The sequence below is a fragment of the Monodon monoceros genome, unplaced genomic scaffold (assembly GCF_005190385.1).
Source record: "Monodon monoceros isolate NGI ecotype Baffin Bay Population unplaced genomic scaffold, NGI_Narwhal_1 Super_Scaffold_12, whole genome shotgun sequence".
Lineage (NCBI taxonomy): Eukaryota > Metazoa > Chordata > Mammalia > Artiodactyla > Monodontidae > Monodon > Monodon monoceros.
In genome coordinates, this window is record NW_021703768.1 from 126,481,786 (window position 1) to 126,499,439 (window position 17,654).

Below are 17,654 nucleotides of genomic sequence, written 5' to 3' on the forward strand. Positions count from 1 at the left end.
TGGCTGCTCCTCCTCTCCGGGCTTCACAGCCTTCTTAAACTGTCTTCAAAGAGGGAATACGTATCCCTGCCTGCTGCAGGATTTTTCAGTCCCCAAAGCACATTTACTTCCATGATCTCACTTGATCTCTTCACTGCCCAACCTGTGAGCAGAATAAGGCTCTCCCCAGCATGGCTGATGGTAAAATTGAGGCTCAGAAAAGGCAAATGCCTTGCCTAAGTCCACAGAGTGGGGGTATGACCATGCTGAGGCTGGAACCCAGGTCTCCTGGCTTCCCACCAGGTGCTCTTAGCACTCCACCTGGCTGTTGATCAAGGCAGGTAGCAGAATGTTCTCTGTGGTGTCAGAGGCCCAGGTCCTTTAAGCAAATAACTCTAGGCCCATAAACGTATGAAAAGATGTTTATCCTCGTTAGGATTCCGAGAAATACAAATTAAGACCGTTATGAGATATCCTTTTACATCCACTACATTGGGAAAAAAAAATAAGGAACCTGACAGTACCAAGTGTTGACAAGGATGGGAATCAACCAGATGCTTCCTGCTAGAGGAAATGTCTGTGGGGATAAGTGATTTGGAAAACAATCTGTTATTATATATATACATTTTTTAAAATAAATTTATTTTTTGTCTGCGTTGGGTCTTCTTTGCTGCACGCAGGCTTTCTCTAGTTGCAGCGAGCAGGGGCTACTCTTTGTTGCAGTGCACAGGCTTCTCATGGCGGTGGCTTCTGTTGTTGCAGAGCATGGGCTGTAGGCGTGCGGGCTCAGTAGTTGTGGCACACGGGCTTAGTTGCCCCGCGGCATGTGGGATCTTCCCGGGCTGGGGCTCGAACTGTGTCCCCTGCATTGGCAGGTGGATTCTTAACCACTGCACCACCAGGGAAGTCCTATTATATTTTATAAAGTTGATCATTCACTTTCCCTACAATCTAGCAATTCCACTCCTGGACATATATACTCCCAGGTGTATATACACCAGTGCTTAACTTTTTTTTTTTTTAATTTATTTTAGTTATTTATTTTTGGCTGCGTTTGGTCTTCGTTGCTGCACATGGGCTTTCTCTAGTTGCAGCGAGCTGGGGCTACTCTTTGTTGCGGTGCTCAGGCTTCTCACTGCAGTGCCTTCTCTTGTTGTGGAGCACGGGCTCTAGGTGCGTGGGCTTCAGTAGTTGCAGCACACAGGCTCAGTAGTTGTGGCACATGGGCTTACTTGCTCCACAGCATGTGGGATCTTCCCGCACCAGTGCTCGAACCCGTTTCCCCTGCATTGGCAGGCGGATTCTTAACCACTGTGCCACCAGGGAAGCCCAGTGCTAACCATTTCGACCACACTGGTTGTTAAAATTTTGAAATAATTCCATGTTGGTATTAGTAACCAAATAATACCAGTTAGTAAATAGCTACTACTCTGAGTCTCTCCCCAATCCCTTCACCATGTGACGCCCTGTGTTCTGGCTGCCCCAGCTCCTCCGCTGGGGACATCCCCAACCTCTCCATGATCCAGCAACTGTATGGTTAACACCTGGCCTCTCAGAACACCTCCAAGCCAGGTTCCAGCTCCATAGCATTCATCCCGATTGCTCAGTGTCCTTATTTTTCTGGTTGTTTATTATTATTATATACACCAGAGAGAAACTCTTTTCCACATTCACCAAGAGAAATGCACAGTTAATTCATAGCATCAATGTTCTTAGGAGAAATAACAACCACAATAACAAATCAACTATAAATAACTTGATGTGCACGGACAAGAGGTGCCCATCAGAGCTGCTTCCTCTTGCTGGGTCAGAGAAGCTGGTCAGGACTCAGGGTAGAGGAAGAAGCTGGGCCCATACTTAGTGGGGCCCAGTCCCAGCCAGATGGTTATGCTGGATAGCAGGTACTAAGCCATCACTCTGGGCCAGGAGTTCTGTGGCTTTGGGTTGTATCTTATTTACCAGCAGAGGAGCAAGTTACTAGTCTTCATCTCATTTTACAGGGAGAGAAACTGACATGTAGAGAAGAAGTAAAGGGGCTTGTCCAAGGTCACACATTGTGGAGCTGGGGTTTGCGCTCTCGTCTTTTTGATTCCGAAACCCAAACTCTTCTTCACTACCGTGTGCTCATCACTGCGGACTGGAGGCTCCTAGGATGTAGGACTTTCTCCACTTGGGATCCCCAGCCTCCAGCCCAGAGCCTGACATATGGAACATGCTCAGCAGCAGAGACTTGATCCAACAAATCAATCAGTTAATCAATCAATCAACCTGCTGTGTCTGACCTCAGCCTCTGGACCTGGCCTCACGCCCGCTTACCACCTGCCTGATCCCTGAAATCCAGGCCACAGGCCACTTCTGCCCTGATCTCCCTCACTTCCTGAACTCCTTGATTTTGAACGGGGATTTGTGCAAAAATCTTCTCTGAGAAGCCCTTCCGAATCTTTAAACACAAAGAAAGTGACACAAGCCACTCATTCCTTCATTCTCTAACCGTTGGTTGAGCACGTACTGTATGCCAGGCTCTGAGCTGAGCTTGGGGGAAACAGCACTGACCAGACATGGTCCCTGATTTCTGAAGCTCAAAGTCTGCCCTGGGTGACCCTGAACCTGAAACTGCCTCCCCCAGAATAGCAGGTGCTGAAATGAAGCCCACGTGCCTGGCTCAGTATCGCTTCACCCCAGCAAACTGGTAAATCAAAGCGTCAGGCACTGCAGTGCTTGGTTGGGTGTTCTGCCTCCATCGACCTCCTGTCTGACCTTTTGCCTGAGGAAGAATTTGTTTTTGCTCCAGGAAGAGAGGTATAGCTGTGGGGAGTTCAATGTGCTCATTTATTTGTTTGGTTTCCTTAATTTAATCTCTTTAACAAAAATAAAGATAGTATGTTTGCCCTAATGGTGGCAGGCCCCCGCCTGAGATGTTATTACTACACTTTCCAGAATTAGAGTCACACCATTACTGCTAATGGCCTAGGTGCCCCGGGCAGTGGGAGAAGCACCAGGTGGGATTAGGAGCCTGAGTTCCCAGCCCAGCTCTGCCAATAATTGATGCTGGAAAAGTCATTTCACCTTCTCAGGCCTCATCCCCCTCCTTCGTAAAGTGAGCGGGCTGAACACACTTATAAAGACTGAACTTTCACATTTACTGTCTCAATTTGCCTCCATAATATCCTGCGAGGAAGGCATTTTGATCCCTATTTTATTGATGGAGAAATTAAAGCCGAAGAGACAGAAGAGTCCAGGTGACCCAGCCAATCAGAGGCAGAGACAGGACCCACAAACAGACTCCTGACCCTTGCCTGGCATTCTCTGGTCTTCACCAGGGTTTCTGGTACTAGAGTAACGTCCAGATGCCTTTAAAAACATTCTCATCGATCCTGAGAATACGGCAAGGGATCTTGACTGCGGAGGTCTGCAGACACAAAGTATAAGAAACTTCTCGGTTTGATCTACCTCAAAATCTTGGTTTACTCAGGGGACTGTGGAATCATTGATTCTCCCAGTGCCCATGTGATCATAAATACAAACACCAACACGGGTGTAGTCACATGGCCATGCAACATGAGGCACATGAGACAGACAACCAGATGATCCAAAAATATAATTTTTAATTGTTTGAGATTATCATTGAAATGAGCATAAAAAAATTAAAGTCTTAATGAACTTGGGAACTACCCCCTGCCCCCAATCTGAGATTCTGTCAGGCTGCCTCCATGTCGCTGAAAAACCCCTCCCAGTTCTAACATTCTTTGAGTCTCCCTGGTAACCATCTGCTGGTTGAAATGACAATTAAGCTGTTCAGCTGCCTGGTTCACTTCGTTCCCTCATTATGGCTCCATGCCAGGGTCAAGAAGGCCTGAATTTACCCACCTGCAGTGACATGCAGAAGGAGGAGGGAACCTCCCAAGGTCAGGGATGGGTCTCGAAATACAGAGTAAAAAAGACCTAAACCTGGTCGAACATCATTCATTCATCCACCATCCCATTCACTAATCCATCGTTCTTAGAACATTCACTCCTGCCTGTCCTCAATCTGGGAAAGAAGAGATAGGGTAGGAAAACATAAATAAGGTTTACCACAGTGTGTATAATGTGCCACTATCCATGTCGTGTAAATACATGTATGTATATACCCACCGGTAACATTGCTTCCTCCTGGGAATCTGCGGGAGGGGTTGGGAAGCTGGGAGACTTACTTTTCTCTGTATCTTTTTTGTACATTTACAGTTTTGCATCATGTGTATGTATCACCTACTCCAGAAATGTTTCAAAGTAAACAATGCTCCCGACTGCCATCCCAGTGCTCTGGTCGTTTGAGCAGGCTGACCCCTCTGTGGTGGTGCTGGTGTCAGTGGTAGTACTTTGGGGTCAGTAAGTGGGGTGAATAAAGAGACATCTCCTGGATAGTGGCATGGACATATATACACTACCAAATGTAAAATAGCTAGCTAGTGGGAAGCAGCCTCATGGCACAGGGAGATCAGCTCGGTGCTTTATGACCACCTAGAGGGGTGGGATAGGGAGGGTGGGAGGGAGATGCCAGAGGGAGGAGATATGGGGATATATGTATATGTATAGCTGATTCACTTAGTTATAAAGCAGAAACTAACACACCATTGTAAAGCAATTATACTCCAATAAAGATGTTTAAAAAAAAAAAAGATAAGCTAAATGACCTAAAAAAAAAGAGAGAGAGAGACATCCCCTGGCCTTGTTGACCATGGCTCTATGGCCTTGTCCAAGAGGCTGCTGACCTGAGAGGGCTCTGCCCACCCACCCCTAGCTTGATCCCACCCCAACAGGGTGCTGTGCCCAGGATGAATTACTTGGAGGAAACAGGGGTAACCGCCCTGCTGTGGCCTCAAAGAGACCTGTTTTGGTAGCCATAATGTGGTCACATATGAGTGAAAGTGACCAGGCACATGTGGCCCTTTCTCCCCCAGACAAATATTTTCCTTGGAGCCATCAGGTGCTCTCCCAAGCCTGCTGCCACGGGTGCATGGGCAGCTTTCTGCAGCGATGGTGTGCATACTGCCTTCTCTCCTGAGAGGCCAGGAATGCCACTCCACTCACATCCCTGCCTCTGGAGGCAGCCAACATGCCTCGGGACCCAGGGCTGGTAGATCTGGGTTCCCGGTGTCCCAGTTCCTCCAGAGACCCAGTCCCACTCCGAGATGTAGTTAGATGGGGCAGCCTCACGGGATGGCCTTCTGGGTGCAGCTTCTCCAGAGACTTTTCTTAGTGAGTCCTGCCTGGGGGCCTCAGTACTTCCTGCCACTGCCCTCCTCTTCCCCGCCTCCCAGAGAACTCAAGACTGTCCTCATCCTTATTTTATTTTTTTATTTTAATTTTTTATGTTTTTGTCCACTCCACACAGCTTGTGGCATTTCAGTTCCCCAACCGGGGACTGAACCTGGGCCACGGCAGTGAAAGCGCTGAGTCCTAACCATTAGGCCACCAGGGAATTCCCCCTCATCCCAATCTTACAAGTGAGGAAGGTGGAACCCAGAGGTAAGGTAACTTCCTCTCAAGTTCACCAAGCCTATAAACCTCTCAGGCTGAATTCAGCCCAGGTTGGCCCAGCTGGAGAAGCCACTCACCTCTCACTCCACCCCAGGGCCTCCCAAGAAGGGCGCTATGACCGAAAAATGGCCTCAGCTTCTGCAACCCGCAGAAGCCCAGACGGTAGAGGAAGAGATTGGTGCTGTTGGTTATATTAAAATGTAAAACTCTTGTGCAACAGGACTCCATAAATAAAGTGAAAAGACAAGCCACCAACGGGCAGAAGATAGTAGAAACAGACCCAGGATCAGAGCTGTCACAGATCAATAAGAACGACACAAACAACCCAGGGAAACACGGCTCAGGATACAGAGGCAATTCACAGGAGAGGAAATGCAAAAGACCAATAAAATGATGAAAACGTTTCTGCTTCACTGATCAAAGACATACAAATTAAAACAATGAAGGGGAGGCATTTAGCCCCTATCAGAGTGACTTAAGTTCTGAAGTCTGACAATAGCCTGCCTGAGCCTGGATGTGGGAAGGCAGAAATTAGCCAGGCCTTCAGATGCAAGGATGCCCATGGCTGTGTGGTTTGTACAGTGGAAAACTGGAAATAAATACCCATCAACAAGAGAATGGATTAATAAATTGTGGTACATACAATGAAAAGGATTAGAAGAGTGATGATGTATTCTGCAGAGCTCTGCACATTAACTGGATAAATTTCAAACAAAAGGTTGAACGAAAACAAGTTGCAGAAGACAATGTACAATATTATATCATTTACGAAAACTTCAAAAATCTGCAAAGCAACACTTTATGTGTTTTATGAATATATACATACGTAGCATAAATATGAAAACATGTACAGGAAGGATTCACACCAACCCCAGGGAATGGGGTGGTGACTCTCTGGGCAGGAGGGAGGGGAATAGGCTGAGAAGCTCCTATTTATTTGTGATGTCATGTTTCACGATCTAGGTCCTGGGAACATAGGAGCTGTATGTATTTGTCTCTATATTTTTCATGGTAAATATTTTATAATAAAGAAAAACAGGGGGCTTCCCTGGTGGCGCAGTGGTTGAGAGTCCGCCTGCCGATGCAGGGGACATGGGTTCGTGCCCCGGTCCGGGAGGATCCCGTGTGCCGCGGAGCGGCTGGGCCCGTGAGCCATGGCCGCTGAGCCTGCGCGTCTGGAGAGAGGCCACAACAGTGAGAGGCCCGCATACCGAAAAAAAAAAAAAAGAAAAGCAGGGAGCTGGACAGTTGCTCCAGGGTCAATTGTCTCTCAGGTCACTGATCACGGTTAGAGAATTCCATCGGAAATGTACTCCTAGTCATTGCTCCTAATTCTGTTCCTTCAGGATCCCATGTGAAAACCCAACTATTGGTGGCATACATACGATTTGGCTCCTGCCCTCAGCAGGCTACTTGTGCAGGCTGGCAACTGCAGAGAGGAGCCCGCATCTCCCAGCCGTCCCCTCCATTGCCACCCTCCTCCACCCCTCACCACCTCTTCCGGCCCTCTCAGCAGATGGCTGCTCACACAGCATGTTCTTTTCCGTGGAAAGTCCTTGAGAAGCTCAGAGGCAAAGAAGGCTCAGATGAATTGCACCACATTTGTCAGTGGAGTTCTCTTTGCTAACAGTGGACCAGGCTCAGCAAGGGATGTTTAGTGGGAAGAACTGAGCTGGGAGTCAGGACATCTGCTGTTGATTTACTGGGTAAGTGACACAACCTCTCTGAGCCTCAGTGTCACCCCAGGTACACTGAGGGAAGTGCAAACCTAGAAGCATCAGCATTTACTGGGGAGCTTTGAAAAATGCAGATGCAGGGGCCCCATAATCAGAATTGCCTGAGGTGGGGCTCTGGAATTGTCTTTCTAGTGAATCGCCAGGTGATTCCAATGCCTGGGCAAGTCTGGGAATCGTTAGACGGTCATTCCAGGTTGGACATTCACGTCTGTGAGAAAACTCTACCCACATCACCTTATTTTCTCTCCCCACCCCCAGTGCCTTCCTGCATCCTCGTTAATCATCACCCTGAATAGTTTATGCCAAACAGGGTGCTGGGTGAGAATGAGGGAGCAGATGAGCTTCCAGAATGCAGCCCCTCTCAGCCTCCCACTCCTTAGTAACTGCAGGAAAGCTGAGGAAGAAGGCGGGGAGAGGGGCAAGCACTGGTACCCTCCATGGGGAGAGGAGGGGCTGGTGGTAGGGATACGGCCCAGCTGCATAATTCCTGCCCCTCCACCCCCAGGAACCAGCACCCCAGCCCCTAGAGAGAGCTCCTTCTTCTCCTCCCTCCCTCCACACCCGGGCGAGGGCAGGAGTCACCGCAAATCACAGAATTCTAGAACTAGAATGTCAGAGGCAGACCAATGTTTTCCCAATTGCAGCCATTCACGGCTGTCTTACCACCTGTACTATTATTTAATTGATACTTTCTTTGACATTGACTCACTGTTTTTTTTTACTTGAATGCCTACTTTAGCCCCACTCTAAGCAATGATACCTGTGAAATAACAGGTTTGATGGGCTGGTTATTTTTTGTCTAATACACTTTAAAATAAATACATAATGATTTCCATTTTGAAATGTCCATCTATGTATCTCCTGAAATCATTTTGTGAGTCACCGCACTTTTCAGAAACATTAAACTTGTCCATCCCTCTTGTTTACAGAGATGCAAACTGAGGTGCAGGCAGAGGTGGCATTTGCCACAGGTCACAGTCCTGGGTGGAACCTCATTTTTCCACAGGCATCCACACTGGAGAGGCTAAGGAGTACACGCCACAGGGCTCTCAGTGGGCCCCAGGCACCCTGACGACCTTGACCTTTAGGGAGACCTTCTTTGGTTGTGCACTGCCCCCTCCTGGCCCGTTCTTCTGCAATGTGGCTCCTCCTGGAAGGAGCAGCCGGAAGAGGGGGGCCTTGCTGCGGACGATGGTGCTGAGATGAGAAGCTGGGGTAGTCAGGGAAGGCATCATTGTGGAGGTGGCATTTGTACTTGGTTTTGAAGGATGAACAGACCAGGATGGGCCTGAATGCCGATTAGGAAACTGTGATTTGATCCCATGGTCAGTGGTTCATCTGGGGAAGGTTTGGTAAGCAGCAGAGTGGTGCAATGCCAAATGGAGTGTGAAGAACACACAGGGGAAGGGAGAGTGACGGGGAGAAGAGAATGAGGGCAGAGGTTGCCTGGAGGGAAGAGCAATGTGGCAATGGTCCAGGCAAAGAGGGACAGGGCCTACCTCTGCCTCGACCCCACTGGGGACTTCTCCAAGTCAGTTCCTACCTTTGGGCCTGTTTCCTTATGGGCAAGAGGGGAGAGCTGGGCTCCATGCCCTCCAAGGATCCTTTCGGCTCTGAGAAATAATCACATAAAGAGGAAATTATGCAATAGCCAGGTCATGGAAGCAACCTAAATGCCCATCGACAGATGAATGGCTAAAGAAGATGTGGTGCATGTATACAATGGAATATTACTCAGCCATAAAAAGGAACGAAATTGGGTCATTTGCAGAGATGTGGATGAATTTAGAGACTGTCATACAGAGTGAAGTAAGTCAGAAAGAGAAAAACAAATATCACATATTAACGCATATATGTGGAACGTAGGAAAATGGTACAGATGAACCGGTTTGCAGGGCAGAAATAGAGAGACAGATGTAGAGAACAAACATATGGACACCAAGGGGGGAAAGCGGCCAGGGGGTGGGGGTGGGGGGTGGGATGAATTGGGAAATTGGAATTGACATGTATACACTGATGTGCATAAAATGGATGACTAATAAGGACCTGCTGTATAAAAGAAAAATTCCGGGCTTCCATGGTGACGCAGTGGTTGAGAGTCCGCCTGCCGATGCAGGGGACACGGGTTCATGCCCCGGTCCGGGAAGATCCCACATGCCGCGGAGCGGCTGGGCCCGTGAGCCATGGCCGCTGAGCCTGCGCGTCTGGAGCCTGTGCTCCGCAACGGGAGAGGCCGCAACAGTGAGAGGCCCGCATACCGCAAAAAAAAATAAAAAAATAAAATAAATTCAAAAATTAAAAATAAATAAATAAAGTGTATTTGAGTCAAAAAAAAAAGAAGAAATTATGCCGACGAGACTGGATTGTCAGAACCCTTTTGGCAGTTAATCTGGCTTTAGCTATTAAAATAAACATATTCATCTCCTCTGGCCCCCTTTTGATTCTATCCTATGAAAATTAAAGCTCTGGTCTGCACGAATGTATTTACTAGGCTATTCTGAGCGGCACTGTTGTATTAGCCAAACAACCAGAAGGGACTAACCCATATCACACTACACCCTGCCTCTGTCGGTCGGTGGTGCCACGGGGGAACGGTTAAGAGCGCTCAGCAGCTGGGGCCTGTCCGAATGCTGCCATTCACTGGCTGCACGGCTGAGGCCCTGACCTCTCTGAGCCTCAGTTTCCTCATCTGTAAACAGGGCTGATAACCAGTTATATGCCGCCTAGGGTGCACAGCAGAAGCTCATGGTACCCACTCTACAAATGTGAGCTGTTACTGTTACTCAAAAGGCCATGGCAGATCCAAACATCCAGAGAAATGGCTCTAATATGTTATTAACTGAAAAAAAGCAAGTTGCGGATTTGTGCGTTTAGTATGATCCCCTTTCGTAAAATAGAAAGAAGAGAGAACGGAAAAGGGGGTTGGAACCTGGTGAAGGATGTCTGTGTCTGCGAGGAAGAAGGACGTGAAGGGATCTGACACTAGGCCCCTGAGACGGGTTGGGGAAGGGAGGGGTTGAGGGTCGGGAATGTTACCGAAAGCTCGGCCTCTCTGTACATCGGTGCCAAATCAATGCTCAGAGACAGAGTTCTGGGTGAAGTAGAAAAGGATAGCTTTATTACTTTGCCAGGCAAAGGGGGCCTCCTGCCTCGAAAAACTATGTGTCCCAACCGGGGAGGATCTGATGAGGGGTCTAAAACAATGGTTCAATGGTGGGGTCTCTGACAAGATTAGGGGTGAGGAGGGCTTGCACTCCCTTCATCACGTCTCAGGTGGTCGGTCTCCTGAGCTTCTCTTGTCCCTTTCATCTTTTTTTTTTTTTTTTTGGTTGCAGCAGGGTCTAGTTCCTGGACCAGGGATCAAACCCGGGCCCCCTGCCTTGGGAGTAGGAGTCTTCTTCTTTTTTTTAAGATGTATTTTATTATTTATTTATTCATTTAATTTACTTTTGGCTGCGTATGGTCTTAGTTGTGGCACGCAGGCCCTTCGTTGCAGCATGTGGGTTTCTTTCTAGTTGTGGAGTGCGGGTTTCCTCTTCTCTAGTCATGGCACGCAGCCTCCAGGGCACGTGGGCTCTGTAGTTTGCAGCACTCGGGCTCCCTAGTCGAGGTTGGCGAGCTCAGTAGTTGTGGCACGCATGGGCTTAGTTGCCCCGCGGCATATGGGATCTTAGTTCCCTGACCAGGGATGGAACCCACATCCCCTGCATTGTAAGGCAGATTCTTTACCCCTGGACCATCAGGGAAGCCCCAGAATGGGAGTCTTCACCACTGGACCACCAGGGTAGTCCCTTTGATTCCTTTAATCTTTCCTCAGGTGGTTTCTTAGCTGCGGAAGAAGGATTAGCAACTTGATTAGCAACTGTTCGAATCTGCCCTTTGTTTTTTTTGTTTTTTTCTTTTGCGGTATGCGGGTCTCTCGCTGTTGTGGCCTCTCCCGTTGCGGAGCACAGGCTCCGGACGCGCAGGCTCAGCGGCCATGGCTCACGGGCCCAGCCGCTCCGCGGCATGTGGGATCTTCCCAGACCGGGGCATGAACCCGTGTCCCCTGCATCGGCAGGCGGACTCTCAACCACTGCGCCACCAGGGAAGCCCCGAATCTGCCCTTTGGAACTCAGGGTAGGTCATGGAGGCTGGAGTCTTGACAAGAAACTGGGGACAAAAGGGCCTCCATGCCTGGGGGCCCCAAAGGGCCTCACTCGGTTTCAGGAGTGGGCTGGGAATGGATGAGAGAAGGGAAGATTAACTCAGTCTTTATATATCTATGAATTGTTTTATTTGTTACTGCAGTAATAACTTTTCAATCTTTTATAACCTTTAAAAACTCCATTGTGGGGACTTCCCTGGTGGCATAGTAGTTAACAATCCGTCTGCCAATGCATGGGACATGGGTTTGAGCCCTGGTCCAGGAAGATCCCACATGTCGCAGAGCAACTAAGCCCGTGCACCACAACTACTGAGCCTGCGCTCTAGAGCCTGCGAGCCACAACTATGGAGCCCACATGACACAACTACTGAAACCTGCGCGCCTAGAGCCCATGCTCCGCAACAAGAGAAGCCACTGCAATGAGAAGCCCGCGGACCACAATGAAGAGTAGCGCCTGCTCGCCACAACTAGAGAAAGCCAGCACACAACAATGAAGACCCAACACTGCCAAAAATTAATTAATTAATTAATTTTTAAAAAACCTCCAGTGCGATTGAAGAAAACAGAAACAGAGGAATTGTCATCCCAGGAGAGAGAAGGAAGCTGTGGGAAACACAGCTGGTCCAAGTGACTTGGCCAGGGAGAATCCATTTTCACAGTGGATGAAGGGGCTGACTTTGGGTGCTGGGGGCAAAGGCAGTCTTCCCACATGGGCTCCTCTCTTGAGAGTGTCTGTGCTGGAAGGGCTTTTGTCCAGCTTCTCCAACGAAAAGAAAATTTGAAGATCAGAGAGGGCAAGAGACTAACCCAAGGTCACACAGTAGAGCCAGGCCAAAAAAGCAGTTTCCTGACTCCTGGCCCAGTAACCTCTCCCCTGTATCAAGCTACCTCCCACCTCTGTGCAGGAGCCACTCCTGCTGGGAAGAGAAAGGGATAGAACCCTACCTGCTTAGCTTCCTTTCCTTCTACTGACATTCCTTCCTCCACTCATTTCCTGAGTGCCCTGCTCGAGAATTCAAGGTGACTAAGGCATACTGCTTACCCGAGAGGCGCTCACAGTCGAGTGGCCTGGAAGCTTCTGGCTTCTAACACTAACAAAGACATCTTTTTCTAAGTGGTAGAAAAATGCTCTGAGGCTAGTTTTGTGTGTGTTTTGTTTTGTTTTGTGTTTGCTGTTTTGCTCTTTTTTTAATGCACTCTTTTGTTTGTTGCTGTCTTAACTGTTGCCATGTTATATTTTATCAATGTTTTGATTTTGTGCTTGAGCCCCAAGGCAATGTGGCGAAGGGTATGATTTGGAAAATCAAGGAAACAGAGGAATTGCCCACAGAAGAGGCCGCCTCCCGGAAGCCAAGGATAAACCATAAACGCCTAAAATGAATTTCATTAGGAACAAAACCAACAACCTGTTGCCAGACCAAAGGTATTAGATCATCCTGGTTTGGCTTGGTTTTTGTTTTTTAATTTAATACCAATTCTCCATTTCTTCCAAGGTCAGCCAAGGATAGAAGACCCAGTTCCTTCTCCACTGTCTTCTAGAAGACTTCCACATTTCTGCTTCCAGGCCTGTACTCATGGTGTGTGCCCTGCCTGCTCTGCTCTCCTCTCTTCTTCAGGAGACAGGCTGTAACCACCCTTGCACTGGCCAGTATTTATGGACCGGCGCTGGGAATAATGTGGGCAACAAGCCGACCACCAGTCTGCCTTCAGGGAATTTACATTCTACTAAGGCAGGCATTCTCAACTGGGGCCATAATGCCCCAAGGGGATGAAAATTGGTTCTTGGAGGGGTAAAAACACTTTTATCTTCCTAATGTTCACTGTCTCAGTGAGTAGCCCTACCAGCCACCCAGTCAGTAACCAGGGCATGGTCATCAATTCGAGTTGCCAACCCTGAGCTCAGGCTCCTGGTTACTGACCTTGTGGCTGCCCAGTCCATGAAGGCTTCCACTCTCTCCCTGAAAATGGACCCCATCTGTCTTCACTTTCCACCCTGCCCAGCCTAGTTCCCAGGGCCGAAAGATTGGGCATCTCTTTTGCCAACACTTTAGAACGCTCTGCCCTTTTCTCCGCCCATCTGGCAAAGCCCTGGGCCTGGATAAACCCCACCAAGTACTTTCCCCTGTTTGCACGTGGGTAGGTGACCCATGGTGGGGGAAATCACCCAGCCGACAGGACAGGACACACTGGGTTGTCAGCACTGTCGGACATTTGGGGATTTTGTGGGCAAGTTTGCTCCTCAACCGTCTGAATGCACACTCTCCTCCTTCCTTCAAACTCCTCACCACCTCTTCCTCACTCTTAGCAGAAGACCTTGCCTCCCACTTTGCAGAAAAAATAGAAGCTCAAGATGAAATCTCCCTTAACATCCCACTACAAACCTACATCTACATCTGCACCCATCCTCTCTTTGTTCCTTCTTTTGGTTCTAGAGAAGTCATCCCTCCTCCTTTCCAAGACCAACCTCTCCACCTACATGCTTGGTTCCATCCCCTCGCACATGCTCGTGAACATCCCTCGCTGATTATCTCCCCTCTTTCCCACACCCTTAATTAATCTCTCCCCTTGATCTGCCATCAGCCTGTAAACAAACTCAGGTCTCTTCCACCTACTAACACACCTCCCCACCCCACCCCCCCATATGCTTTGACCCCGTCACAGCATCTCTCTCCTCCCCTTCACACAAATACTTCTCAAAAGACCCACTGCCTCCTTCACCCCTCCTTCACTCATCAGACCCACTGCCATCTGACCCTCTCATCACTCTGCAGAAACAGTGCTCCCTAAAGCCACCAGCATCTGCCCATGTCTGTCATTAACCAAAGCCGCTGCTTCCATCCACACCCTTCTGACCTCTCAGAGCATTCCCCATTGACTCCTCCCACTTTCCTGAAACTCTCAGCTTCCTTCCCTTGGCTGCCTTCCCTACGCCCACCCTCCAGGGTTTTCTCCCACCTCTCAGGCCCTCCTTCTCGGCCTCTGCAGGTATATCCTCGTTTGCACAGCCCCTAACCTGTGGTGTGTCTCACAGCTCCATCCTGGGGCGCCTTCTCTTTGGACAATCCAGCCCTCATCCACAGCCTCGTGATCATTTGTCTCCTGACAACTTCCCATCCTCACGTGCCTCCAAACCCAGGCCTCCAAGCGCCTACTCAACATCTACACTCAGTGTCCCAAAGGCCTTTCAAGCTCAACACATCTAAAGTGGAAGTTGCACTTTTCACGTCCCCCTCCACACCCTCCCATCCTCGCTCACCCAACACCGCCTCCCAGTGGTCTCCAGTTTTCCCCATCTCAGTGAAAACTACTGCCTGCCTGTTTGCAGGGAAACCTCAGAGTCCATCCTGACACCGTCTCTCGCTTACCTTCCATTCCCACACATCTCTGTGACGATTTTACTTCCTGATAACTGGAACCTTCCACTGCTCTCCAACTGCACTGCCACCAGCACCACCTCTGTGATATTCTCCCTGGATGCCTGCCCGTACTCCTAACCCTAACTTATCCTGCAGCTACTCATACACACACTACCCCACTCTCCACTAGGCTTTCACACGGGTCACATTAAAATGCAAATGTCATCCTGTCCTTCTTGGGCCTACACTGTCAGTGGTTTCCTATCACTCGGAGGACGAAAAGAAAGATCCTTTGCCCACCTTCTGCACTCCCCAATCCCCCTGCTCTCCCTCTGGCCCTGTTACACAGGGCTTTTCTCACCTCTTCTCTAGCTGTAACTTCTGCCTCAGGCCCTTTGCACAGGTTCTTTCTTCTGCCTAGGATTCTCCCCGTACCCCATCCTCCCCTGCATATAGTTCAGATCTCCTCACAAAGATCATTTCCTTAGGGAATCCTTCCCCAAGAAGAGATAGGTCCCTCCATCCTGTCAAATGCTTTCACAGTAATGGCTAACGTACACACAAGCGCAGTACTATTCTTTGGAACTCTTCTATGCATTTCTGCTTAGAACTCATTTACTCCTCATGGCAACCCTATGAGGTAGAAATTATAATTATCTCTGTTTTATGGGTGAAGAAACTGAGGGACCAAGAAGTTATGTAACTTACCCAAGGTCACCTAGTTAATAAGAGGCAAAGTGGGAATTTGAACACAGGCAGCATGACTCCAGTATAGCTTTTTTTTTTTTTTTTTAATTTATTTTTGGCTGCGTTGGATCTTTGTTGCTGCACACCAGCTTTCTCTAGTTGTGGCAAGCAGGGGCTACTCTTCATTGCGGTGCGCGGACTCCTCATTGCAGTGGCTTCTCTTGTAGTGGAGCACGGGCTCTAGGCGCTCAGGCTTCAGTAGTTGTGGCTCGCAGGCTCAGTAGTTGTGGTGCACGGGCTTAGTTGCTCTGTGGCATGTGGGATCTCCCCGGATGAGGGCTCGAACCCATGTCCCCTGCATTGGCAGACGAATTCTTAACCACTGCGCCACCAGGGAAGTCTCCAATTCTTCCATAAGAAAACACTATCCTTTTCCTTTCTGCACTTACTACTGTTTGTAACAATGTATTTGTATGACTATTTGTTTAGCTTGTGTCTCCCCCATTAGACTATAAGCTCTATTGGGGTAGAGACAGTTTTATCCCCAATAGTAGGTACTCAATAAATATTTGCTAAATAGCTGAATGTAAATTAGTCTCTCTCATCACATTCCATCAGTCACCTGGTCCTGTCCCTGTTTCTTCCTAGAGCAGCAGTTCCTAAGCCTAGGAGGTTCAGGTATGTGCTTATCCATGTCCTAAAACTGGATGCAAAACGTCATGTGTCTGTACACTTCAAATTTTTCTACAGCAAAGTTTAGGTTCGTGCTGTCTCCAGTTTCTCGATGGATCCATGAAGTTAAGAATAGCTGATTCAAATATTCCCCAGCCTAGGTCACCCTCTCCCTGCCAACCTCCCCTCCACAGCTACAACACCCTCACGTCCAGTTTTGTTCTCCATAAATCCATCTTCCACGCTTTGGTCATAGCAATCTTTTAAAAACATAAACCCAGGTCACCCTCCTGCATAAAATCCGTCAGAGACTATCTATTATCCTTGGAGCAAAGGTGCAAACTGTGGCTGGGGGGAGGGGGTGCAGTAGGCCCTGCTAACTTCTCCATCCTTTTGTGTCCTCACTCATTCCCTCAACCCTCCAACTCTACAGCCCAGCAGCACAGACTTGGATTTATATCTGGGTTTCCCAGCCTGTACCAGGGTGGTATCTCCTGTCTATACTCATGCAGTGCCCTCTGCGTGGGATGCCATCCCTTTCCTCTGCACCTAGAAATTCCTACTCCATCTTTAAGCTTAAGCTTAGATATCTCCCTGGGGTCAGGGGCCCCTCCTTCTTTCTCCCACAGGCTGTATCTGTCCCGGACAATGCACAGAAGACATTGAACCATAGTTGCTTGGTTACCGACTGTCTCTCTCCTCCCTGTGAGCTTTGAGGGCGGCTGCCATATCTTATTCATCTTTTTATCCCCCAATCCTAGCCTAGCGCTAGCCCAAGGTATGGTGCTCAGTAAGTATTTGTTCAGTGAATGAATGAACAATGACAAATAGTACTTGGTTTATGGGTTCTAAAACACCTGTGAAATGAATAAATGAGTGGGTAACTGCAAGTTCGGGTCTAGAGAGAGCTGGAGATTAGGATGTTCAGAGATGAGTAAAACCTGACAGCAGCTGTCAGACAGCTAAGTGGAAGACAAATCTCCAGGAACGAGTCCGAAGGATTTAAGAGGAAGTCATTCGAATCGTGGCCGGCCCAGGGGGCGTATCCGGGTCTGACCACGCCCTCCCAGCCAATGGGAGGTCTCGTTGTCCTCCCTGCCTCCGCCCCTTACGCCCACCGGAGAGGGGCCGGCCACTCCTGGAGATAAGACTACGTGTTCCGGCGTGCCGCGCGGCGGGTGAAGGAGGAGCCGGAAGTGGGGGGCGCGAGGTCTAAGGGTAAGAGGGAAGTGGCGGGCGGGGACTGAGGGGGGCGTGCAGGTAAGCCGACAAGCCAGGGGTTGCGGGCATGGCCGAGGCCAGGAAGCGGCGGGAGCTGCTTCCCCTGATCTACCAGCATCTGCTGCAGGCGGGCTTTGTGCGCGCGGCGCGGGAAGTGAAGGAGCAGAGCGGTCAGGTAAGCGTGCCCGGGCCGTGTGCGAGGGCCGCGTGCAAGATCTGAGGAGAGGAGGCCCGCGCCTCCTCCCCTGGCGGCCTGGAGGGCGCCCAGAGCCGGATACCCGCGGTGCTCCGGGACGCGGCCTGGGGTGCCGAAGGAGGCTCAGCCTCTGCTCCCCA

General features: G+C 49.3%; 1 protein-coding gene across 11 annotated transcripts in view; it reads left to right on the forward strand.

Moving 5' to 3' along the window:
* The first annotated feature begins 17,354 nt into the window (after positions 1-17,354).
* The window catches only part of TCOF1 (treacle ribosome biogenesis factor 1), a 40,354-nt gene continuing 40,054 nt past the window's right edge, over positions 17,355-17,654 (forward strand). For all 11 annotated transcript variants that reach the window (XR_003792584.1, XM_029215936.1, XM_029215937.1 and 8 more), the window contains exon 1: positions 17,355-17,493. Coding sequence is in view for 10 of the 11 variants with exons in the window: in XM_029215936.1 (XP_029071769.1) it covers positions 17,386-17,493 (108 nt within the window). In the remaining variant the exon portion in view is untranslated. The remainder of the gene's footprint in view (positions 17,494-17,654) is intronic.